This window comes from Gopherus flavomarginatus, chromosome 5, assembly GCF_025201925.1.
Source record: "Gopherus flavomarginatus isolate rGopFla2 chromosome 5, rGopFla2.mat.asm, whole genome shotgun sequence".
Taxonomy (NCBI): Eukaryota; Metazoa; Chordata; order Testudines; family Testudinidae; genus Gopherus; species Gopherus flavomarginatus.
Window position 1 is genome coordinate 49621904 of NC_066621.1, and position 20502 is coordinate 49642405.

The 20502-nt window shown below is 43.7% G+C and overlaps 1 protein-coding gene across 13 annotated transcripts in view; it reads left to right on the forward strand.

Moving 5' to 3' along the window:
* The window catches only part of BRSK2 (BR serine/threonine kinase 2), a 493899-nt gene that overhangs the window by 242731 nt on the left and 230666 nt on the right, over positions 1-20502 (forward strand). For all 13 annotated transcript variants that reach the window (XR_007774500.1, XR_007774497.1, XR_007774499.1 and 10 more), the window contains exon 2: positions 12397-12491. Coding sequence is in view for 9 of the 13 variants with exons in the window: in XM_050953680.1 (XP_050809637.1) it covers positions 12397-12491 (95 nt within the window). In the remaining 4 variants the exon portion in view is untranslated. The remainder of the gene's footprint in view (positions 1-12396; positions 12492-20502) is intronic.

Consider the following 20502-nt stretch of genomic DNA (forward strand, 5'->3'; position numbering starts at 1 on the left):
AGGGATAGACAGTCAGGGCTCTTCTATACCTCCTACCACTTCCCCTTGTGTTTGAGAATAGCTGCCCTCAGGCACCTACTGGTAATGGATTAACGAGGTCTGGAGGTGGACTTTGATCTCAAGGAGGTTTCCTCAAGGAAGTGCATAGATCTGGCTGCTACAGGCAGGATGGAAGCCATGCTGGCTTTTCTTTTCTCTCAGCTTCTGGGGCTGGCAAATTGGGGTCAGAGGCAGAGTTTTCCCAGGGTTCATCCAAAGCTGTGAAAAAGGCAGTTTTCACTATTGCAGCCATAAAGAGCTCTGTAATGTTGTTATATCTGTTTAATTAAAAAATGAAGCCACTGTCCTCTCCTCCAGTCCATGAGGAGCTTTGGCTGGGTGTTTTCACACATGTCTTCTGGGAGCTGCCACCTGTGTCTCTCCAGTGGCAGCAAAGCATAGTTCCCCAAGTGTTTTGTGAGGGAATGAAGAGCTGTTCTGAAATAAAAGCCCAGCTGGCAGGAAGTCACAAGCTCTCGAAAAATCCCAAGAAACTTCAACATTGTTTAGGTTGGCTTTTTTTTCCTCCACCTAGTGAAACAAAAGCATTTTATTAATGGTGGCACCAATGTTTCCATTGAGGCTTCTGCCCTGGTTTCCCAGGGTGGCACTTTGGACACGTGCATGTGTGTAGTAAGTTGAGGAAGGCAGCATGTCAGAGGAACTCCTCAGTCACATTCTCTACTCCATGCAGCTGACACAAAGGGTTTGCAAGAAGTACTGATATGCAAAATATTATAAGCAAGAGACCAAGATAAAAATCACTAGAGCCGATCTCAGTTCTGTGTGTCTTGATCCTGCGTTGCTCAGAGGATGATCCCACCATCATCTCCACAGCACACAGTGTGAAACCTAGCATTAGTGAGCTAATGTGTGTTCTCCCCTCACTGTCCCAGCCTGGCTCTGAGTCCTAAGAGAGTGAATCCAGGCTGTTGTGATTTGATATATGCCTCCCCATTGTGTTCTGAGCCAGGAGGTGTGAATCCTGGCACTGATGAGCAGCTCCCTCCGTGCTCATGCTGAAAATTTGAACTCTGGCTTTATTCCTACTGTAATTACAGTTTATTCAATTTAGAAGCAGTTATTGCATAGGCTTCCTAGAACAACCTTCCAGCCGTGGAATCTTTGTAGAACAGCTCATGGTCAAATTACTTTATTACAGAGCAGGGTACCTCCATCCACATCTGTTTAGATTTATAGATTAAACCACCACACCCCCAACTTCCAATTATAAACTGACACCATATAATTTGTATGTCACTTGATATAAGACTGTGTTTATTTTAAAGACAATAATTAGAGATAACAATTGCTATAGAAAAATAAACATCTGCTCAATGAGGGTACTGAGTAATTAAGAACAATTATTGTTTTCCATAAGCAAGATGCTCTGACACAAACTTTTTGCAAATGCAGCTATGAAAGTAGGAAATGTACTGTGGAGAACCATAAAGTTACGGACCAGAAAAACATGGTGAATGAAATAGGAGCTGTTCACAAAAAACGAAATAGATGTTTCTTTTCAGAATTGTATTTTAGATGCAGTTTTGCTAGTAATCATACTTAAAATTTACACAGGGCTTTAGATTTTTTTTTCAAAGTTCTTTATAAGGATTAATCAATCCCCCTAGAATCCTTGCGAGGTAGGTAAGTAAGTATTATCCTTATTTTACAGCTGTGGAAATTGAGTCGCTGTGGGCCAAATTCTAATCCCTGTTACATCAGTGTAAATCCTAAGTGACTCCATTGAAGTCAGTGTTGCCATCTGGTGAAACTGAGTTGATTTAACCCCAAGGAAGCCATGGGTGGCTGAAGATATTTGTTGTAGGGGGTAGAAATCTCACCTTTGATGAACATTTTCCCAAGCTTCTTCTAACTGTGTGTGAATAGTTTTGTTTGCTGCTTTTAGGTCTTCATTTTCAGAAATGGTCTGTTTTGGGGCATGTAGATCTGTGTAAATATCTGTGCATGTACTTTTCAGTCAGGAACACCTGACAGGATTTACAAATGCAAATCCCAGTTTATGTGGGTATGTAAATTCTTTCATTTATATGCACAGGTTTTAGTGCTTGAAAAGTGCACACTCAGGTGATTACACACGCAGACTTTCAGAGCCATATTGAGGCCCCTGTGAAAATAGGACTCATTGGGGTGTGCCTAATGTAGTTTTTGCTCTAGTTTTAATTCAGACTAATTCATTGCCAGTGCTAGGCTGAGCCCTGAGGTAAACCACAAACATTTGTGTCCTGGAGTATCTACATTAGCATTTGCAATTAGTTTACTAAAATTAAAACAAGAGCAACATCTTTAGTCTGGACAGACTCCTAAGTGATAATTCAACTGAGACATTAGCATTTGCAATTAGTTTACTAAAATTAAAACAAGAGCAACATCGTTAGTCTGGACAGACTCCTAAGTGATAATTCAACTGAGACATAGGCGGCGAGTTCCATACCCTTGTGGTACTAGGGGCCCAGCTCCATGAATATTTAGGGCTGGGGGGGAGACCCAGCCCCACCTGCACCCCCCCCCACACCTTCCCCAAGTGTCCCTGGGCCCCGACTTACTGGTCCCACCCCCACTCGTCTCTGGCTCCTCCTCTCTGGCCCCTGTCCCGGAGCAGCCTGACCCACCCAGAGCCCACACCCCAGCCAGAGCTTTCACCCCCCACCGCATCCTGAACCATCTGTCCAAGCCCTGAGCCCCTTCAGCACCCCAAACACCTTATCCCCAGTCCCAGCCAGAGCCCTCACCCCGACACTCCTACTCTCGTCCTGAGCCCCTCCCACACTCCAGACCCCTCATTTATAGCCACACCCCACAGCCCTCACCCCTGCACCCCATCCCTGTGCACCCTCCCTCACCCAAACTCCCTCCCAGAGCCTTGGGGAGGTGGGGGTTAGAGGTAGGGGGGACGGAGTTTGGGCACCACCAAAATTTCTACAAACCTGCCACCCCGACTGATCAGGATACTATTGTCTGGAATGTAGCCAGGGCTCCTTAGTACATTCATCTGATCTGATTCTTGATTTTCTTCCCTCATTCTCATCCCACCTGCCCAGGATGTACAAGCTAGGTATAAGGTACAAGACAGAGCCCCTCTGGCTGCTGCCTTTGCTGAGTAGGCAGGGCAGCGAGCAGACCCATTGTGCTGGCAATGCCTAGTGTCAGCATTTCCTGATTTTCATTATCTATGGCAATTTGAATGATGATTGTTTTTAACCCTTGAGTCCCTTTTTCTTCCCCCTGCATTTCCAGTCTTTGGGTTTCTCCAAAGCAGAGAGTGGTAACTAAGCAAGATTTTGTGTGAGCTTTGAGATAGTGATAGATGTCCCATATGGATTTGAGCAAGACCACCAGTGCTTCTCAATATGGAATAGCACGGATCCTCTCAACATTCACATAACCCTTCCTTAAGTAGTTGCCGGAGCATTTAATAATGACCAGAGCTTTTTATTTCTATTGCCTCTTTCTGGACACACTGCACAAATCTGAAGGTCCTTACTGATACGTTACTCAGACAAAACTCCCATTGAAATCAGGCAGAATTTTGCCTAAGAACTGAGTATTGACATGCTGGATTTGGTCAATTATGTCTAAGTTTTGCCAGTTTGCTAAGTTTTGGTGAGGTCGGGATTTGACTCTGTTTTCAGCAGCCAAGAAGTGCTCAACCCTGTGGCCATATGTAGCTTTTGGGCTTTGGCGTTTCATTTAGAGTTTCCGGGAACTTAAAAGTTGTTTATGTATTGCTTCTTTGAATATACTGTGGAGCATTTGTGCCAATTCATATGCCAGAAATTATCTAGCACAAAAAAGCATTTTTATCCACTTAGTCGCCACTAGAGAGTGGTTACTGGCAGTTAATAATAAACTAGTTCATTTTAACAGTGCTAGCACTTAAAGTACTACAGGGCCATATTTTACAGTGTCACGTTCTTCTCCACTAACTTGGTACTGGATATAATGGCCCTGAGCTAAGTAAACCAAACTGTCCAAAAGCTCTGAAAAAATTAAGTGATATTAAAAACAAATATGCACATATGGAGTTTTTACTGATATAAATGGGCATATTTTTATTGACTTCGGTGAAGTTGTGCTCATTTATATTAGCTGATTATCTTAACCAAAGATTTAAAAGGTACAATAGTGCCCTGTATATTCTGAGGTACTTCCCAACAATTAGAAAAAACATTAAAACAAATTGGGCAGACAGGTCACTGAGCGGGCATCTAAAACAGCTCCCAGAATTGGCTCCTAAATGGGGATTGCTCTGAAGTACCCCATGCTCAAAGCCATTTAGATTTGAAGAAATGGACAGTATGGACAGTGTTCATTTTATAGGCGATCTTTTTTTAACCAAATTATTTAAAATCTTTTCAGCAATTTAAGACCCGCTAGGTCTTCCCATTACAGGCAATTATCAGTATTTACAAATACAGCATTGATTCATTTTCTGTTCCCAGAGATCTGAACACATCTCCCCTAATTAGTGGGGAGTAATTTAACTAAATTGCTATTTGTTTATAATGCACTCGTTTACATAGTAGTTTTTCAAAAAATCAAAACCATGAAACACACATGAAGTTTCCTGTTACACTGGAAGAACGGGAGAACTCATGTGCATTAACACAGAATGTACCATAAATACAATGCTTAAAGGACAACGTTACTTCTTGATTCATGATCTTTACTTGACCCCTTCCCAAAAGATAATTTGCCTCCTGTTGGCATCCTCAGGAGAGTCCAAGGTTTGGATAGGATTGAAAAAATAACTGCCCTATTACTCCTGGAGTGTCTCTTACAGTAAACAGAAGTGGGGCTAATGGCCACAGAAAGACCCTGTGCTTTTCTGGTTCACTAGTTCCTAGGTTAACACATTACACAGAGGACCTTATTTTTGACTGCCTTGCACCTTGTGTCGTCATTTACACCTGTGCAAAAATCACCATTCTGAACTGGTGAGGGTTTATACTCACTTTGTACTGATATAAATGACTATGGAAGGCGCAAAGAAGTGGACAATCAGGCCTAAATTGTCCTTAAATCCTGCTCTGGATTGAACAGTAAAGAAGCAGCCGACTGCACAAAATCCCATATAGATGGTTTGTGTACACTGAAAAAGAGTGTGTTCTTAATTTGGGTTAGCTAACTCAGGTTAGAATAGCAGAGAGGACTTAGCATCTCAGTTTTAAACTCCAGTTAGCAGCTCAAGTTCACCCCTAGGCTTAAGATTTAACCAGAGGTTTGTCAGTTGGACACTGTAGCATTAGGATGTGAAGGGCAAAGATATTTCCCTCACTCTTCTTGTTTTCCAGTCAGCCTTTCCCTTGTATCATCGGTGGGTTTCTTTCTTTCTGCTGGGTAGAAAACAGCAACATGCTCTTATGAATTTTCAGTTTATGTCTTTTAATTATAAATGAAAAGATGCTGATAGCTCCCTTCACTCCCTTTCTTCTGCCCCCAACCTGAAATTAGAGGGCTTCATTCCTGGTGAAGCTGAGGCCAAAGGTAGCCTGACAAAGTACGAAATGTCTGCATATCAAATCCTCATCTTTAGCAGCCCATTTTGTAGACCCTGGATGTTGATACATCAGAGCTCCTGGGTACCCAGGGATAGAAAGTGGCAGTCCCTTTGGCAGTGAGAAAGGAGGGAGCAAAGTATGGGGGTGGGATGTTCAGATGAATCATTATGTAAACCTTTTATTTGCACTTCCTTGATTCCCACAGTGATCTATGGCTCTGCAGGGGCTCTGTACTAAAACACTGATTACTACTACACTGGGGGTTTCTGCTACTGGCACAGCTGCACTGGCTCAAACCCTAAAGATAGACTGGCAAAGGCATAGTTTGCAAACATGCATCTTGCTCTTGTTTAAATCCTGGATAAGCTGTGCCAGTGCAAATTACAGCATCCTGTCTACCTTAGATATTACACTGGTGCAGCTACACCAGTGGCTGGCCAGAATGTATGGACTACTTTGCACCTCCAAAGTGTTGTATAAACAAACTTTTAATTAATGAACTCCTTTAACTCAGAGTCCTAAGAACTAGCTCATTTCACTGTAGAATAAGAACTGAACAGAAATCAGCCCAGGGCTTTTATAACAATGCCTCTGCTATGGCCTATTAGGAAGGATAGAACCCTGGATCCTCTGCTCCAAATCACAGCTCTCTATCACTTCAGCTACAGGAGTAACTCCTTTAGTTAATTTGCATTATTTGGTTCTCATCCCCTAGACTAGCCACTAGAGGGAAAATAACACACCTAGCACATTATGCACACTGTGTGCCAGAAGAAGCTCATCCTAAACATCTGAAGCGCACAGATGTTCAAATCCCCTTACAAGCCACCTCTGTTTAACAACTCCCTACTATGGGTTATCAGGAAGGATAGCAGCCAGGACTTTTCAGCTCCAAAGCATGGGCTTTTACTGCTTGAACTAAAAGAGCAACTCGCTTAACTACTAGCAGTAGTAGGCTCTTATCCTTTACGTGGACTAGCCACTAGCAGGCCCCCCACACACACACACACTCTGTCTCTTGCTCGTAGCCATCGTGTGACATTGGCAAGCAAAAATCAGAAGGAAAGATTTAGTTTTTCTTTTAAAAATATACACAGTTAAGTGAATTTGGGGCTGGAAAAAGGTGCTGTATTGAGAGCCCTTGAGAATGTCGTCCTTTCTCTACCTGCAGGTCAGGCACAAGACAAGCAGCACTAGGGCAACCTTCCTTTATTTGTATTTTTTAAATTTGGCTTGGAGGGAGAGAGAAATTCCAGTCATCTCAAATATGTAAGGCCTAATTCTGTTCCCTGTTACGCCAATGTAAATCTTGAGAAATTCCGTAACGTTAACCCAATGTGAAACCAGTGTGAAAGTACAATCTGTCTCATTGTCTGGTTTCTACAAGGCATGTAGTGTTTCTCAGTGTTTAACATTTATTAACGGGGTAGATGCGATGGTTAAGCCTGAGCTTTCGACTTTGTCTGACAAGTTCATGGCCAGGGAGAGGCACTGGACAGTGTGACACTGTTTAGCCCTGGGTCCAGGTACCACTTCTGTCTCATTGCCAGAGAAACCTGCCTATCCAATATGATGTCATCTCATGTTTACAGTCAAAGGCCCTGTTTTGTCTTGTTAAGATGTATGGCTGAGGACAGGGGAAATTTAATTTATAGATTGGGAAGGTGCAAGGTTAATATAGACCAGAAATGAACATTCTTCTTTGAGTGCTGGTCCCTATGTATTTTCCACATGAGTAGGCATGTGAGCCATGTGCCTGAGTTTGGAGATTCTTAGTAGGCAGTGTCTGTTGTCCCACATATGCACTGTTGCCCTCCTTGGGCTCCAGACCAAGGGCATAAGAGGCACTGTGGGCTGATGCCTCTCAGTTCCTTCGTATTGCTGCTGGCCTAAGTCAAAATCCTCTATGTTCACAGATGTCTCCAGCTTCTTTCTTAGCGTGTAAGTATATATTATAAATAGCTTTAATATTTAGCATGGCTAAAGTTGTGATATAGTAGTTTATAGTTGGTTTAGCTTAGTTTTTCCCGTTTCAGGGAGTCCCTCCCCACAGACTGGGACTGTGCCCAGAGTTCCGGGGCTCAAGAATTGCATCTCTTGTCCTTGCTCCTTCTTTGTGAGTGACAAGCACCAATGCTGCCTCTCCTTTCTGTGTGAACACGTATCTCAGCAAAGTGCAGCATTTACCACTCATTTCCCCTGCAAACACACACAGCTTGTGAGCCTAAATTTGAGGAAACACCTTATGGAGAAGGCCATGAGACCTGACTCTGATTTGGGCCTGGAAGACTGCCTGGTACATCAGCCTCCAGGCACGAGCTTAGGAGTGGAGCCTAGAACTGTCATCAGGACAGATCCCCTTCCAGCTATGCTTCTGAAAGAAGAGACTCCCTCCCCTAATTCATCCTGGTCAGGGGAGCCTTCGCGAGCATATTCTAAGGGCTCAGTATCACTTGAGAACCCCGGGAAGGAGGGTAAAGCATGAAATAAAAAGGATCATTCGGTGTCATCATTGGTTCCAACTCCTAAACATAAAGACCAGCATCCACTGGGTCCATCTAAAAGTGATAGACCTGTCTCTTCAGCCGTATCAGCCCCCGCTTCAAGCAGACAACTTCAGCAGGCACTCCTCTGCAGACCATGAGTGGGGAATACACAACTCTGTCCTGTGCGAGATATTCACCCCGTGGGGAGTACCTCAATGGGATCTCCTTGCATTCTAAATGAACAGGAAACTTCTGTGTTGCTCCAGAGCAGCTGTGGGCCACAACTGCTAGGGTGACACTCTCCCCTCATCATGGACAGACCATCTCAGATATGTCTTTCCTCTCATCCCTCTGCTATCACAGGATGTGAGAAATTTCCATTACAACAAGGCCAGAGTCATTCTAATAGCACTGGATTGGTCCAGACAGTTCTGGACTGGTTTGAGAATGTCAGCCCATTCTCCTCTCAAGATCCACCCCTTCCTGTATCATCATCTTCAGGAGAATGGCAAAATCAGAGACCCTAATCCAGACCCACATCATCTTACAGCCTGGTTTTTGGATAGGCATCAAAACTAAAACAACTATGAAGGAAAGATTCCACTTGGAACTGCTACCTAGCTGAATGGAGACGCTCCTCCACCTGGGCAAGGCACAATCTGTCTTCCTCAAACCTGCAGCTATCCCAACTGTTTTAAATTATCTTCTGCCATTGAAGAATTCAGGTCTTTCCATTAGCTCACTGTGGGTCCATCTCACAGTAGTCAGGGTCAGTACACAGGCATTTCATTTTCACTCACCCAACAATGGTTAGATTCCTGAAAGGCCTAGTCAGGCCCTTCCTGCCAGTGGTCAATCTGACCTCCATGTATCCTGTCAATAGTTACCAGACTACCATTTGAACTTTTGGCCACATCCTCTCTGTCCCACCTTTCCATGAAGGTTGCATTTTCAGTTGCTATTACTTTGGCCAGAATGGTGAACAAGGTGCTGACCCAACATACACCATTTTTCACAAGGAGAAAGACTCTCTTCACCATCATCCTTAGTTACTCCCTAAAGTAACTTCTAAATTGCATGTCAACCAACCTATCCATTTACTGGTTTTCTTCCCAAACCCCCGTGCATCTGTTGATGAGAGAGGAATTTATTCTCTGGATGTCAGACGAGCCCTGGCATTCTACCTGCAAGGGCCAAACCAATCAGAAAATCACCCAGATTATTTGTCACTATAGCAGAAAGGTCCCGAGGACAAGTGATATCTTCTTAGAGAATCTCTGAATGGATTTGTGCTTGCATCATTGTGTGCTACCAATTAGCGCATATCCCTCCCCCAAAAGGAGAGCAAAGGCTACCTCCACAGCATCTCTTCAGGAGGTACCGATACTAGACATGTGCAGTGCAGCTACCTGGAGCTCCATTCACACATTCACAAAATATTATGTGCTAGTTCAGGCCTCCTCTGCAGATGTGGCTGTAGGGACTGCAGTTCTTCAAGCATCTTTACTGACTGCATCCTTGCATCTACCCACCCAGCCCCAGTCTGTATACTGCTTGTCAGGCATCCACATGTGGAATACACACAGGGACCAGCCCTCAAAGAAGAGATGGAGGTTACTTACCTGTAACTGGAAGTTCTTGAGATGCATGGTTCCTATTTGTATTCCACTACCTGGCCCTCATTCCCCTCTGCTTCGGATCTTATCTGATTCGTGGTAAGAAGAGGAAATGGAGAGGTGTCGGCTTGCACTATCTCTTATGCCCTCTGTCTGGAGCACAAAGAGAACAACTGTGCACATGTGGGCCAACGGACACTGCTTACTAAGAATCTCCAGACTCAGACGTGTGGCACACATTTACCCACGTGTGGGATACAGATAGGGAACTCACACCTTCCAGTTACAGATAAGTAATCTCTACCTCATCTTTAATTGTGAACAACACATTTAAATTCAGATCCTGCAGTCTAAGGTGCCAGCAATTCAATATAGTACCTTAGGGGAGCACACTGCTGCTTCTGGTTAGCAGGCAATGTTCTGCGTGGTGCAACAATGCAGTGTTGTACCATTGCAACAGTGGGACTGCTGGGAAATCCAGCTACAAAGAATACAACTGGAAGTTAAGCCAGAGTATTTTAGTGTGTGTGGGGGAGAGTTAAGGATGATACAAACATGATACATGTTTTGTTGTAAAAGACATTCAGAGCTCTGCCTCACATTGGAGGCCAGGGGAAAGTGATGGACACAGTGTAAATCTGTGCATAGCCACAAGTGAGTAGTGCCAAGGAGTCACTGTCCAGCTGAAGGAGTGGAGCCAAAGAGGAACAGCAGTAGTAGCTTTGCAACTGCTTGGAGAGGTGAATGTGGCACCAGCAATGCTATTAGTTTATTGAGTAGACTGAATTTAGATGTGGGACTGTGGTTTGGTCCTAGCACAGCTGGATGCTGGGAGTTTCCCAGGGCAGTGGGCAGGCTGTTGCTGGACCTAATTTCAAATGGGTTTGTCATGGCTGAGCTCTTAGTTTCTATGACTCATTTATGTTATGACTGAAAAGTAAAACTGCTTTGTGCTGTGTCAGCACTTGACCAGCTGAGTCTGAACACGGGGTGTGTGGTGTGTGAAGAGAAGTTCCAACAAACGTGAGCAGAGTGCAGAAGAGGGAGGGAGCTAGAAAGGTGGGTGGGTTTCATTTCTTCGGCATAAACAGAACCTCTGTTTCACAGTTCCAAAATTATGATTTACAGTGATATAAAAAGTAGGCATATCTCTGAGGACAAACCGTTGGATTTATTGGTAGAACCCCTGTTCACTCCACTGGGGCCAGATCATTCTGAGACAAGAGCTAATATGAGTCCCTCTGGATGCGTGGTTTGCCGTGAACACTCTGTGAAAGGGCTTCCCCATGTTCATTGTCTCTCAAGGATCCAAATCCACTATATTCAGCTTATAAGTAAAAAAGATGGATTTTTTTCTCTTAACTCTAAACCCCAGTCTGGGCTCTGAGACTTAAGCAGGATTCTTTCCATTTTGTGCATCATCAGCAATAATAAAGGTGTTACAGGCCAACCTGACCCTTGGTGACCCCCTGTGCAGTGCCATGGGTTGCACAGGTCTCACTGATTCAAACTTAATAGACAATTCTGTTGATGATGCACAAGAAGTAATAGAATCCAGCATAGTCACCTGCCGCTGTGTTGGCTCTGCAGCGCTGATGGGAGTAAAGCTTATTTTAGTCACTAACATAAGCAGATCTGACTGAATACACACAGGAAGTAGATCTGTTGAGTAAGAAGGTGCCATTTTTATGCTGCTACCTTTCAGAGCAGAACCGTATTTATGGAAGGGAAGTTGAGAGGTAAAAGGACAAATGCTAATCTGACACTAGTGTAAATTGAGTTATCTCGCTGGAGTTACTCCAGATTTGCACTGTTGTAAATGAAAGAAGAATTTGACCTATAGTCTATAATAGCTATTGATACCCCTAGTGCCAGTTACTGGTTGGTTTTATTTTTATTTTTTTTAGGTTTGTCTCTGTCCCAAATGTTGTGGTGGTATCTAGATAAATGGTCAGAGAGGGATTCCCTCATTCTGTTGCATGTATGACCATATAACTGCCCTGAAAATTATTTTGGGTCAGGAAACCATCACTGGGTTGCAGCATTGCATCAGAACATGTTGATGCTTTTGCATGCTGTGATAACATTGCATCACAATGTCCATTTTGTCCAGCAGGAGAGACTGAAATAGAAAGATGGCAGCCCCATTAATTGTGGCAGCACTGGGAGAAGCTGAAAGTGATCTTAGGCCAGGTCTGCACTATGGAATTTTGCCAGCACAGCTATGTTAATCAGTGGAGTGAAGAGGTATGATCCCTGACCGATATAGCTGTGCTGGTAAAAGCCTCCTCTGTAGACATAATTATATGGGAAGAACTGCTCTTGAGTCACTACCCCTTCTTTATTTAAGTGAATTTAATGTTGCTGAAAGACAATCCTAATGGCTCCAGTGTTCTTTCCACATGGAAATTTTGGGGGGGCTGGAATAAGCAATTCTGGCAAAAGCTCAGTTTTACTGGTATAGGCTACGTCTGCATTAGAAGTACAGTATACCGATAGAGCTATACTCTCAAAGCGTTCCTAGTGTAGACGTGGGTTAACTCCTAGTGCTGTCGGATCTTCTACAGTTTATTCATTATTCACAGGTTTTTTGTCCCTGAGAGTAAGAAGGACTAATGGAAAAATATTTGCATATAAATAGCCAAATTGCCATGTAAGATGCTAACAGCAAAGAGCTTAACGGGGGATGTGTCTAACCATCTTTCTCTCTCTATCTCTCTGTTTCTCCTGCAGGGCTTGTGAAGTTGGGGGTTCACTGTGTAACATGTCAAAAGGTCGCAATAAAAATTGTCAACAGAGAGAAGCTCAGCGAGTCGGTGCTAATGAAGGTAATTTTCTAATGGGAGATTTGAGGAGGGGAAAGTATAGTTCTTGGCTCTGTGGCTTCTGTTCCATGCAAAATTAATCTTTAATTATGTTTAACAAACATCCCTGTCAGTTCTAGGACTGTGCTGTGCATAATAATAATAATAATTCAGGGGTGGGGCGGCTTGAATTAAAGAGAAGGAGTATGCATGTGCTTTAATTAAGAGCAAAATTTACGGCCAGCCTCAGTGCAGTTATGGCTGTGCAATGGCAGACGCATGTGTTGGGGTTCTAAGTTCCACCAGATGATGTGTGATGCCTGTTACTCTCAGAGATTGGTGAGGACATCTATTCTGGTATGTGTATGTTCTTACTGCTGTTCTGTGGTATGGTTTCATTCTGCTCTATGATCTAATGCACCAGATCCTCGTCTAGTGTAAATCGGTATAGTTCCATTGATGTCAATGAAACCATGACACTTAAAACCGTCTAAGGATCTAGCCCAATGGGTTTAATTCCCAGGAGAACTTATTTAACGCATTGCACCCAGGCTAATAATAGCCAGCTCCTTAAACTAGCACCATTTAGCAATCTTGGATACCAAAAAGAAAAGAAACCAGCTGTTTTGTTTATCTGATTTGATGAACAGCAGGGCCAAATCCAGCCCTAACTTGAGTGAACGCAACTCCTTTGGAGTCAACAGAATTGCACTGAATTTAAGCCAGCTGTGAATTCAGCCAATGTATGTGTATTTTGTGGTCCACTGTTGACCACATATGACACATTCCACATTAGTGGAAGACACATACATCTTTTCACTGTTGTCACTGTGGGAGTTTCGTTGTGTATGTGCTTGTGTATAGTAGCTATTTTCCAGTACTAATAGTTTACAACAACCTCACTGAGAATGGAAGGAAAATTGGGGATTGAAGGAGCACACTGCTAATTTTAGGTCCAAACTAGTTTTAATGGAAAAAAGGGGGGTCAGCATAACTTCACATGAATGGAAATATCTTCAGCCTTTGTTTTTTGGAATTTCAGTAATATATTTCCCTCAACCACCTGCTGCATTGGGAACTCAACTGGCCATGTGCTAGTCCACAAAATCCAGGAACTGAAATAGACTGGCAATAAAACTAGAACTTAAAGGCAACTGCCCAGTCTAGTTTCATTGTCTAAGGAGTAAACTGAAAAAGTGAACAAACTGCACACCTGGCAAACATTAAACTAGACTTTTAATACTTTGATTAATTAGTAACATTGATAAGGAATGTATTTAACATGAGTTTTATGTTAACTGTGAGACCCTTTTAATGTGCAGTGTCTTGTATCAAAGATGTTATTTATCTCATTGATATTTCATGGAGGGGGGCAAAGCAGAACTTCTAGCATGGCAAAGTGATCCCTTTGCTTTGAGCTGATTCACTGTTGTTACTCCAGTTATAGTATAAAACTGGAGTAATGCATTGGTGACCCTTATTTCCAGGGATGAGTGCTGAAAATTGCCACGTTCCCTGTGCGATTTTGCAAAATTATTCTCTGCAGGACACCATGTATTGTGATTTCCTGCTGAACCTTTCACATCACTGCCCACAGAGCTTTCTCTTACTAGGGCTCTCCACTGCATACTCAATAGGCTGCGATTGCATATGGAAGTGGAGTGGGTATCTCATCTATTACATAATTGTAGTGACCAAATGTCTTTTCAGGATTGCTGTCTGACAGTCAAAGGCAAGCCTTTGGTTCTCTTAAGTTAAGTTGGAGAGGACTATTAGCTATTTTAATTCTCAGTTCTTCCCCTGAAGAACTGAACAGAGAGGAATTCAGTTACTCTCAGTTCATACTACAGCATCACAGTGCAGCTGCTGACAGCCTACAGGGCAGAGTCAGCAGCCACAAGGAAGAAGCTGAGGGCAGGGTCAGATAGTGTGTGACCATGTGCTGGCAGTCCCACCCTGCAAATGCTCCCTCTGGCTTCTCAGTCCCAATGGCAGACCATAACTCTCTCTGCCAATGGGCCACCCACCTCAGTCAATGGATCCCAATGTTGCACTCTCCACACATACTCTCCTCAACCAGGGCCCAGATCCATGGAACCTGCCTTAATCTATCTCTGGAATGGATTTGACAAACCTTTCCCCCTGCAATATTGAGGATGCAGAACTGTGGCCCTTTGCCCTAGAGCATAAGGAAGAAGTCTGCCCTTCAGCATCTAAAATAAGCACCAGTGGCCCGCAAAGCACGCTGCTCTCTCCTGCAGAGAGCTGCCATTGTAGTTTTGTCTGTATCTGCTTCTTAGAGCCTTTCTCTCTCCAGTATTTTTTTTTCACCTAGTGCTTTCGTGTGTGTGTGTGTGTGTGTGTGTGTGTGTGTGTGTGTGTGTGTTGTACATTCAGGGAACTGTCCCTTCTCTCCACAGCTGCTCTTCATCTGAGCTTAGCAGAATTGAGAGGCATTTGGTAAAGTGCTTTCTAATCATAGCGTAATACTATCAATATTTCTGGAGAGAATAATTCGGAATTGAAGCAGCTGGTCTCAATTAACAGAACTGCCGCTGTGGAGGTGACACATGAGCAGGCGTGGTGCAGCATGAAGCTGCAGTAAATGTATAATATGAGCATGCATTGCCCCATCAAAGGGACTGGATTGTAGGTAAACTGCTAAACAGATATGATGGGTTGTCTGTAGAGTAGGCACTTGGTGTTCTTATACTTTCATATTGTGGATAAATCTGAGAGCCGGGCTTCTTGCACAGGTCCACCTATGTCACATTTGGAACCTTGCATCTAGGTTGAAGCAACAGCAATATATAATGTCTTAGACTGTACAAAAGACAGAGGGCCTGATTTTGACTTCACTTCACTTTTGCACCGATGTACCTGATTTGAGCTGGATCATCCATCTACATGTTTGGTAGCATCCACTGATTTATGGATACAGTGGGCCAGATTCTTCTCTCATGTCTCTTCTCTTACTTACACTTACAAATTAGAAGTAACTCTGTTGAAGTCAATGGTGTTATAGCAGTTTACTCCAAATGGAGACCTGGTTCATTAACTTAAATGGAGTTACTTCTTATTTGGCAGCAAGAGGAGAACTTGGCCCAGAGTCCAACGTGCATAAATCTGTAGCCACTACTGAACATACAAATTTGCAACCTGTGGTTTTGATTTTTCCATGCCATTGAGGGAATTGAGCCACACAACCCACATTGAAATTAACGTGAGTTGTGTGGCTAAACTGCCTAGTCAGTTTTGAACATCTCAGCCTGTATGTTGCATGTTAAATTTATATCCTCTAGAGCTGCTAATTCACAGTCCTCCAAACACTGTGGGGAGATGGAATGTGTGGCATCCTGTCGCTTTAAATCCACAAAAGACCTTGTGAACTCCATAGCCAGCATTCTGGATTCTACAGCAGTCTGTGGGGTGCTGCTGCAGTTTGGAAGTTCTGCACCAGCATCATTTAAATTTTTAAAAGGTTTTTTTATTAATTAAAAACGAAAATAGTAGTACAGGAAAATAGCCTTTGTGTTATTTACTATGATATTAAATTCCATTTCATATATGCTATCCTCGTATTTTCAGGTTTTGAATTTGTGGCAAACTTTTCTGCTGTCAGTGCCTTACTGCATCATATCAGTTGTCAGAGGTGATGCTGGAGCTTTTGTCAGGTGGATTGGGAGCAACGGTGGCTTTTGGCACCTACGGAGGTGTGGAAAGGATTTAGGAATTGTGAGATAAACAAACAAGTAGGATATTTCTGCTAAAAATAATCAGCAGTGAGTTTCGTTAACAGTGGTCACAAGTTATTCTTTTTTGATTTCAGAGTTACTACCCCTTTTGAGATGAATGTGATAATTTTCACCCCTCTCAGAGCTATTGTTTCAGCCTATCTGCAGACTCAGGCATGAGCTTATACTTTGTTCATGTATCCAAGATTTTGTACCTGACCATAAGGACTGGAAACATAGTTATGTTTATTTAAATGGAAGTTTAGATTCTGGAGCACAATTTCTCAGCGGGGAGTGGATTCTACAGCAACTTCTGCAGCAGTGGAATCATGGAATGCATGGGGCCCTGAATAAATGCAGCAAGAGATGCTAGTATTATTATAAAGAATTGGCCTTATAGCTGATTGGCTAAATTTCAGCTTTAAGCCACTGCTGCAGGCTGGTGAATGCATCCTGTCAACAGTGTTATCCTGAAGCTTGAGCTGAACCTTTATGTATCCCTCCAGTGAAAGAGATGTGTAACAGGAGTATAGGAAAGACTCACAGGGCATGATTTTTCACTTGTGTTACAGCCTCCTTTCACTACCATGGCAATAGAAAGGCAGTCTAAATGAGCTGGAAAGTGGGCATAATTTTCTGCCACAGTGGTGTGAAGTGGTCTTAGTGCAATGGAGAATTCAGGATGTGGTATTTATCCATGGGTAATGAAATGTAAAAGCAAATCATGCTTCTATGTTCAATTATCGTTACCTTGAATTGTAGCTCAAACCACTATTATTAGACCTAGGGCACAGGTATTGGATTTCTACAGTTGGAGCAAGAGCTTACCAATGGTAGTACTACCCATTCCCACAAGGGGACTCTCAGAAGAGCAGGAAGTAAGGTATGCATCCTGCTTAGGATAACTTCCCAAATTGTATAGGAAGGAGCCCTTCTGGGTTTAAACAGTGAGTTGGGGGCAGTGTGTGGATATGTGTGGGTGTCACAGGGAATCCTCTCTCTGATATGGCTGAGGTGTATTTGGAAAGTTTCTGTAAGTCACCTGAAACACAGTCAGAATATGCACAGCTGCTTTATTTATTTATTTTTTATTTCAATGTGTTTTTTGTGATCTGCCCTGTGAACTTTTTCCTGGAAAGGCTGTGCTTGTGGCACCAAGGGGAAGGTACAGTGAGAAAGAGACAGGTGGCCTTTGATTAGTTGCCTGGACGCACAGGGATCCTGAGAAAGCCACAGGTGGGCACAGGGTTGACAACAGAGAATTGATCTCCACTTGCCAGTGGAACAATTTACCCAGGATTGTGATGGCAAATTTTAAATCAAGAGTGTTTTTTTCTAGCGATACACTCCAGTTCAACCACGACTATTGGACTTCTGGCAGCAATAAATTCAGGGAAGTCCAATAGCCTATGTTATGTGGAAGCTCAGACTAGATCATCACAATGGTCTTTTCTGACATTAAAATGTATGTATCTATGAATTTCTAGGCACATGCACAAAAATCTGTAAAACTAACCGTACTTGCCCTAAATAACTGCTATAGTGTAAACTAATAATGATGAAGACCTTCTACCTGAAACAGCCTTCAGTTCCCCAACCCCCACAGAAAACCTCCCCTCAGAAAGAGACTGAATAAATAGATTTCCCTTGCAACATGCCCTAAGGGTCAGTCCTGTCAGTCCAAGGCAGGGGAGGAAATTCCAGAACCTATAGTCTTGTCTCGGAATGCCTAGCTTCCAAACATATCAATCTCTGGACTACCAGCTTGACTGTACTAGCTGACTGCCATGGCTAAGTTGGGAGATCCAAAGCCCATTCTCAAGGCAATGGAAGTCTCCTGATCGACTTTGATGGACTTTGGATCCGGCTGTGAGAATACAAAGAAGCATTTGGTCGCAAATGTACACCGAAAGAGAACCTATTTATTACTTTTCTAGTTATTTTTCTGTCCAGTCATTCAGTTTTGAAAGCCTGTTTTTGGTAAAATCCTCATAAATGAGGAGGTGATAAGGGACATTTTGGGTGGGTTCAAGACAAGTGTGTCTCATCGACAGACCCAACCAAAACCTACAGCAGGAGTTCATAAAAACTTCAGGTAGAAGCTAATCTCTTTTTCTCTCTGTTTTAGGGCATGTCTATACAATCCTGAAGTCTGAACTGCTGTGCAGTGTAGACGTCCTTAGAGCTAAACAAGGCAATTAGGGCCAAATACAGCCCCAGTGTAAGTAGGTCAATATTCAGTGGAGTCACATCCTCTTACACCAGGACTGAACTAGACTCAGTGGAGGGCAGGGGGATTTCAGATGTACTTTCCATTAGCATAACTTTGCTCCAGTTGCAGTAAGCTGGAATTTTACCATTTGTAGGGAGGACCAGGACTCTGAGATGGCACTAGGCATTCTCTCAGGGGTGTGGCTGGCTGGTTCCTGCTCACATGCTTTCGGTCTAACTGATCTCCACATGTGGAGTGGGGAAGGAATTTTCTCCTAGGTCAGATTGGCAGTGACCTTACAGGTTTTTCACCTTCCTCTGCAGTGTATGGGTACAAGTCACTTGCCAGAGTACATCTCATTTAATCATTTCCCTGCCACGGAGGGGGCCTTAAGCACTGGTGCATCTCAGTCCCCCCTATTCTCTGCCTGTGACGCATAACGCTGTGGTCTCCTGTGGGCTGTAGTGCTTTGGTATCATTTTGGTTGTTGGTTTAGTGTGCAGGTGCTGGGTGGTGTCGGTGGCCTCTGATACACAGCAGGTCAGGCTAGATGATCTGGTGGTCCCTTCCAGCTTTAAACTAAATGACTGTATGACTGCAGTGGAAGCAAATTTAGGCCACTTCTGAAAATCTCACCCAGTAGGTACAGAAAATCAGTTTATTTCGCCAATGTACTGTGTTCAGATGAATCTAGGACACTGGGACACAAGAGACCTGGAACATTTATGTGTTCAAAATAATAAATAAGAGAGAAAATAATATTTCCTTATATTTAAGAAAAAAAAGCCTTAAGGAAAAAATTTAAAAACAAAACAAAACAAAAAAAACCAAACCTGTCAGAGTTCCTGATTAAGAAAAACTGCCCTGGCCAGCTTGTATCGCCTACTATTCTCATGATAGATTGATTTTAAGTGTAGGAGGGTTGGCTGTACGGTAAGCAGGTCTAGTGGTTAGGGCCTGCTGCTCCAGTCTCTCTTTTTAGATGAGTGTGTCCTGAGCCCCTTGAATGGAGTTCATCTGGGTCAGCTTCCTTGTCAATAACCCCCTAGTCCTGCCTATCCCAGGAATCTGAGATGGGTAGGGGGGCCTGGGCCCTCCCGCTCCACTTGATGCCAGCCCAGGGCCCTGAAAGTGTGAAACTGTAGGATGGCCTATGTTCAGGCCACGTCCTGCTCACCTTAAAATCACAGAAGATTAGGGTTGGAAGAGACCTCAGGAGGTCATCTAGTCCAACCCCCTGCTCAAGGCAGGACCAACACCAACTAAATCATCCCAGCCAGGGCTTTGTCAAGCTGGGCCTTAAAAACCTCTAAGGATGGAGATTCCACCTTCTCCCTAGGTAACCCATTCCAGTGCTTCACCACCCTCCTAGTGAAATAGTGTTTCCTAACTAGACCTCCCCCACTGCAACTTGAGACCATAGCTCCTTGTTCTGTCATCTGCCACCACTGAAAACAGCCAAGCTCCATCCTCTTTGGAACCCCCCTTCAGGTAGTTGAAGACTGCCAGCAAATCCCCCCTCACTCTTGTCTTCTGCAGACTAAACAAGCCCAGTTTCCTCAGCCTCTCCTCAGAAGTCATGTGCCCCACCCCCTGATCATTTTCGTTGCCCTCTGCTGGACTTTCTCCAATTTGTCCACATCCTTTCTGTAGTGGGGGAGCCCAAAACTGGATGCAGTACTCCAGATGTGGCCTCATCAGTGTCAAATAGGGGGGGAATAATCACTTCCCTCGATATTCTGGCAGTGCTCCTGTTAATGCAGCCCAATATGCCATTAGCCTTCCTGGCAACAAGGGCACACTGCTGACTCATATCCAGCTTCTCATCCACTGCAATCCCCAGGTCCTTTTTTGCAGAACTGCTGCTTAGCCAGTCGGTCCCCAGCCTGTAGCGATGCATGGGATTCTTCCATCCTAAGTGCAGGACTCTGCACTTCTCCTTGTTGAACCTCATCAGATTTCTTTTGGCCCAATCCTCCAACTTGTCTAGGTCACTCTGGATCCTGTCCCTACCCTCCAGTGTATCTACCTCTCCCACCCTTCCTCTTAGTCACTTACTACCACACCCAATGCCATACCTTTGGGGTAT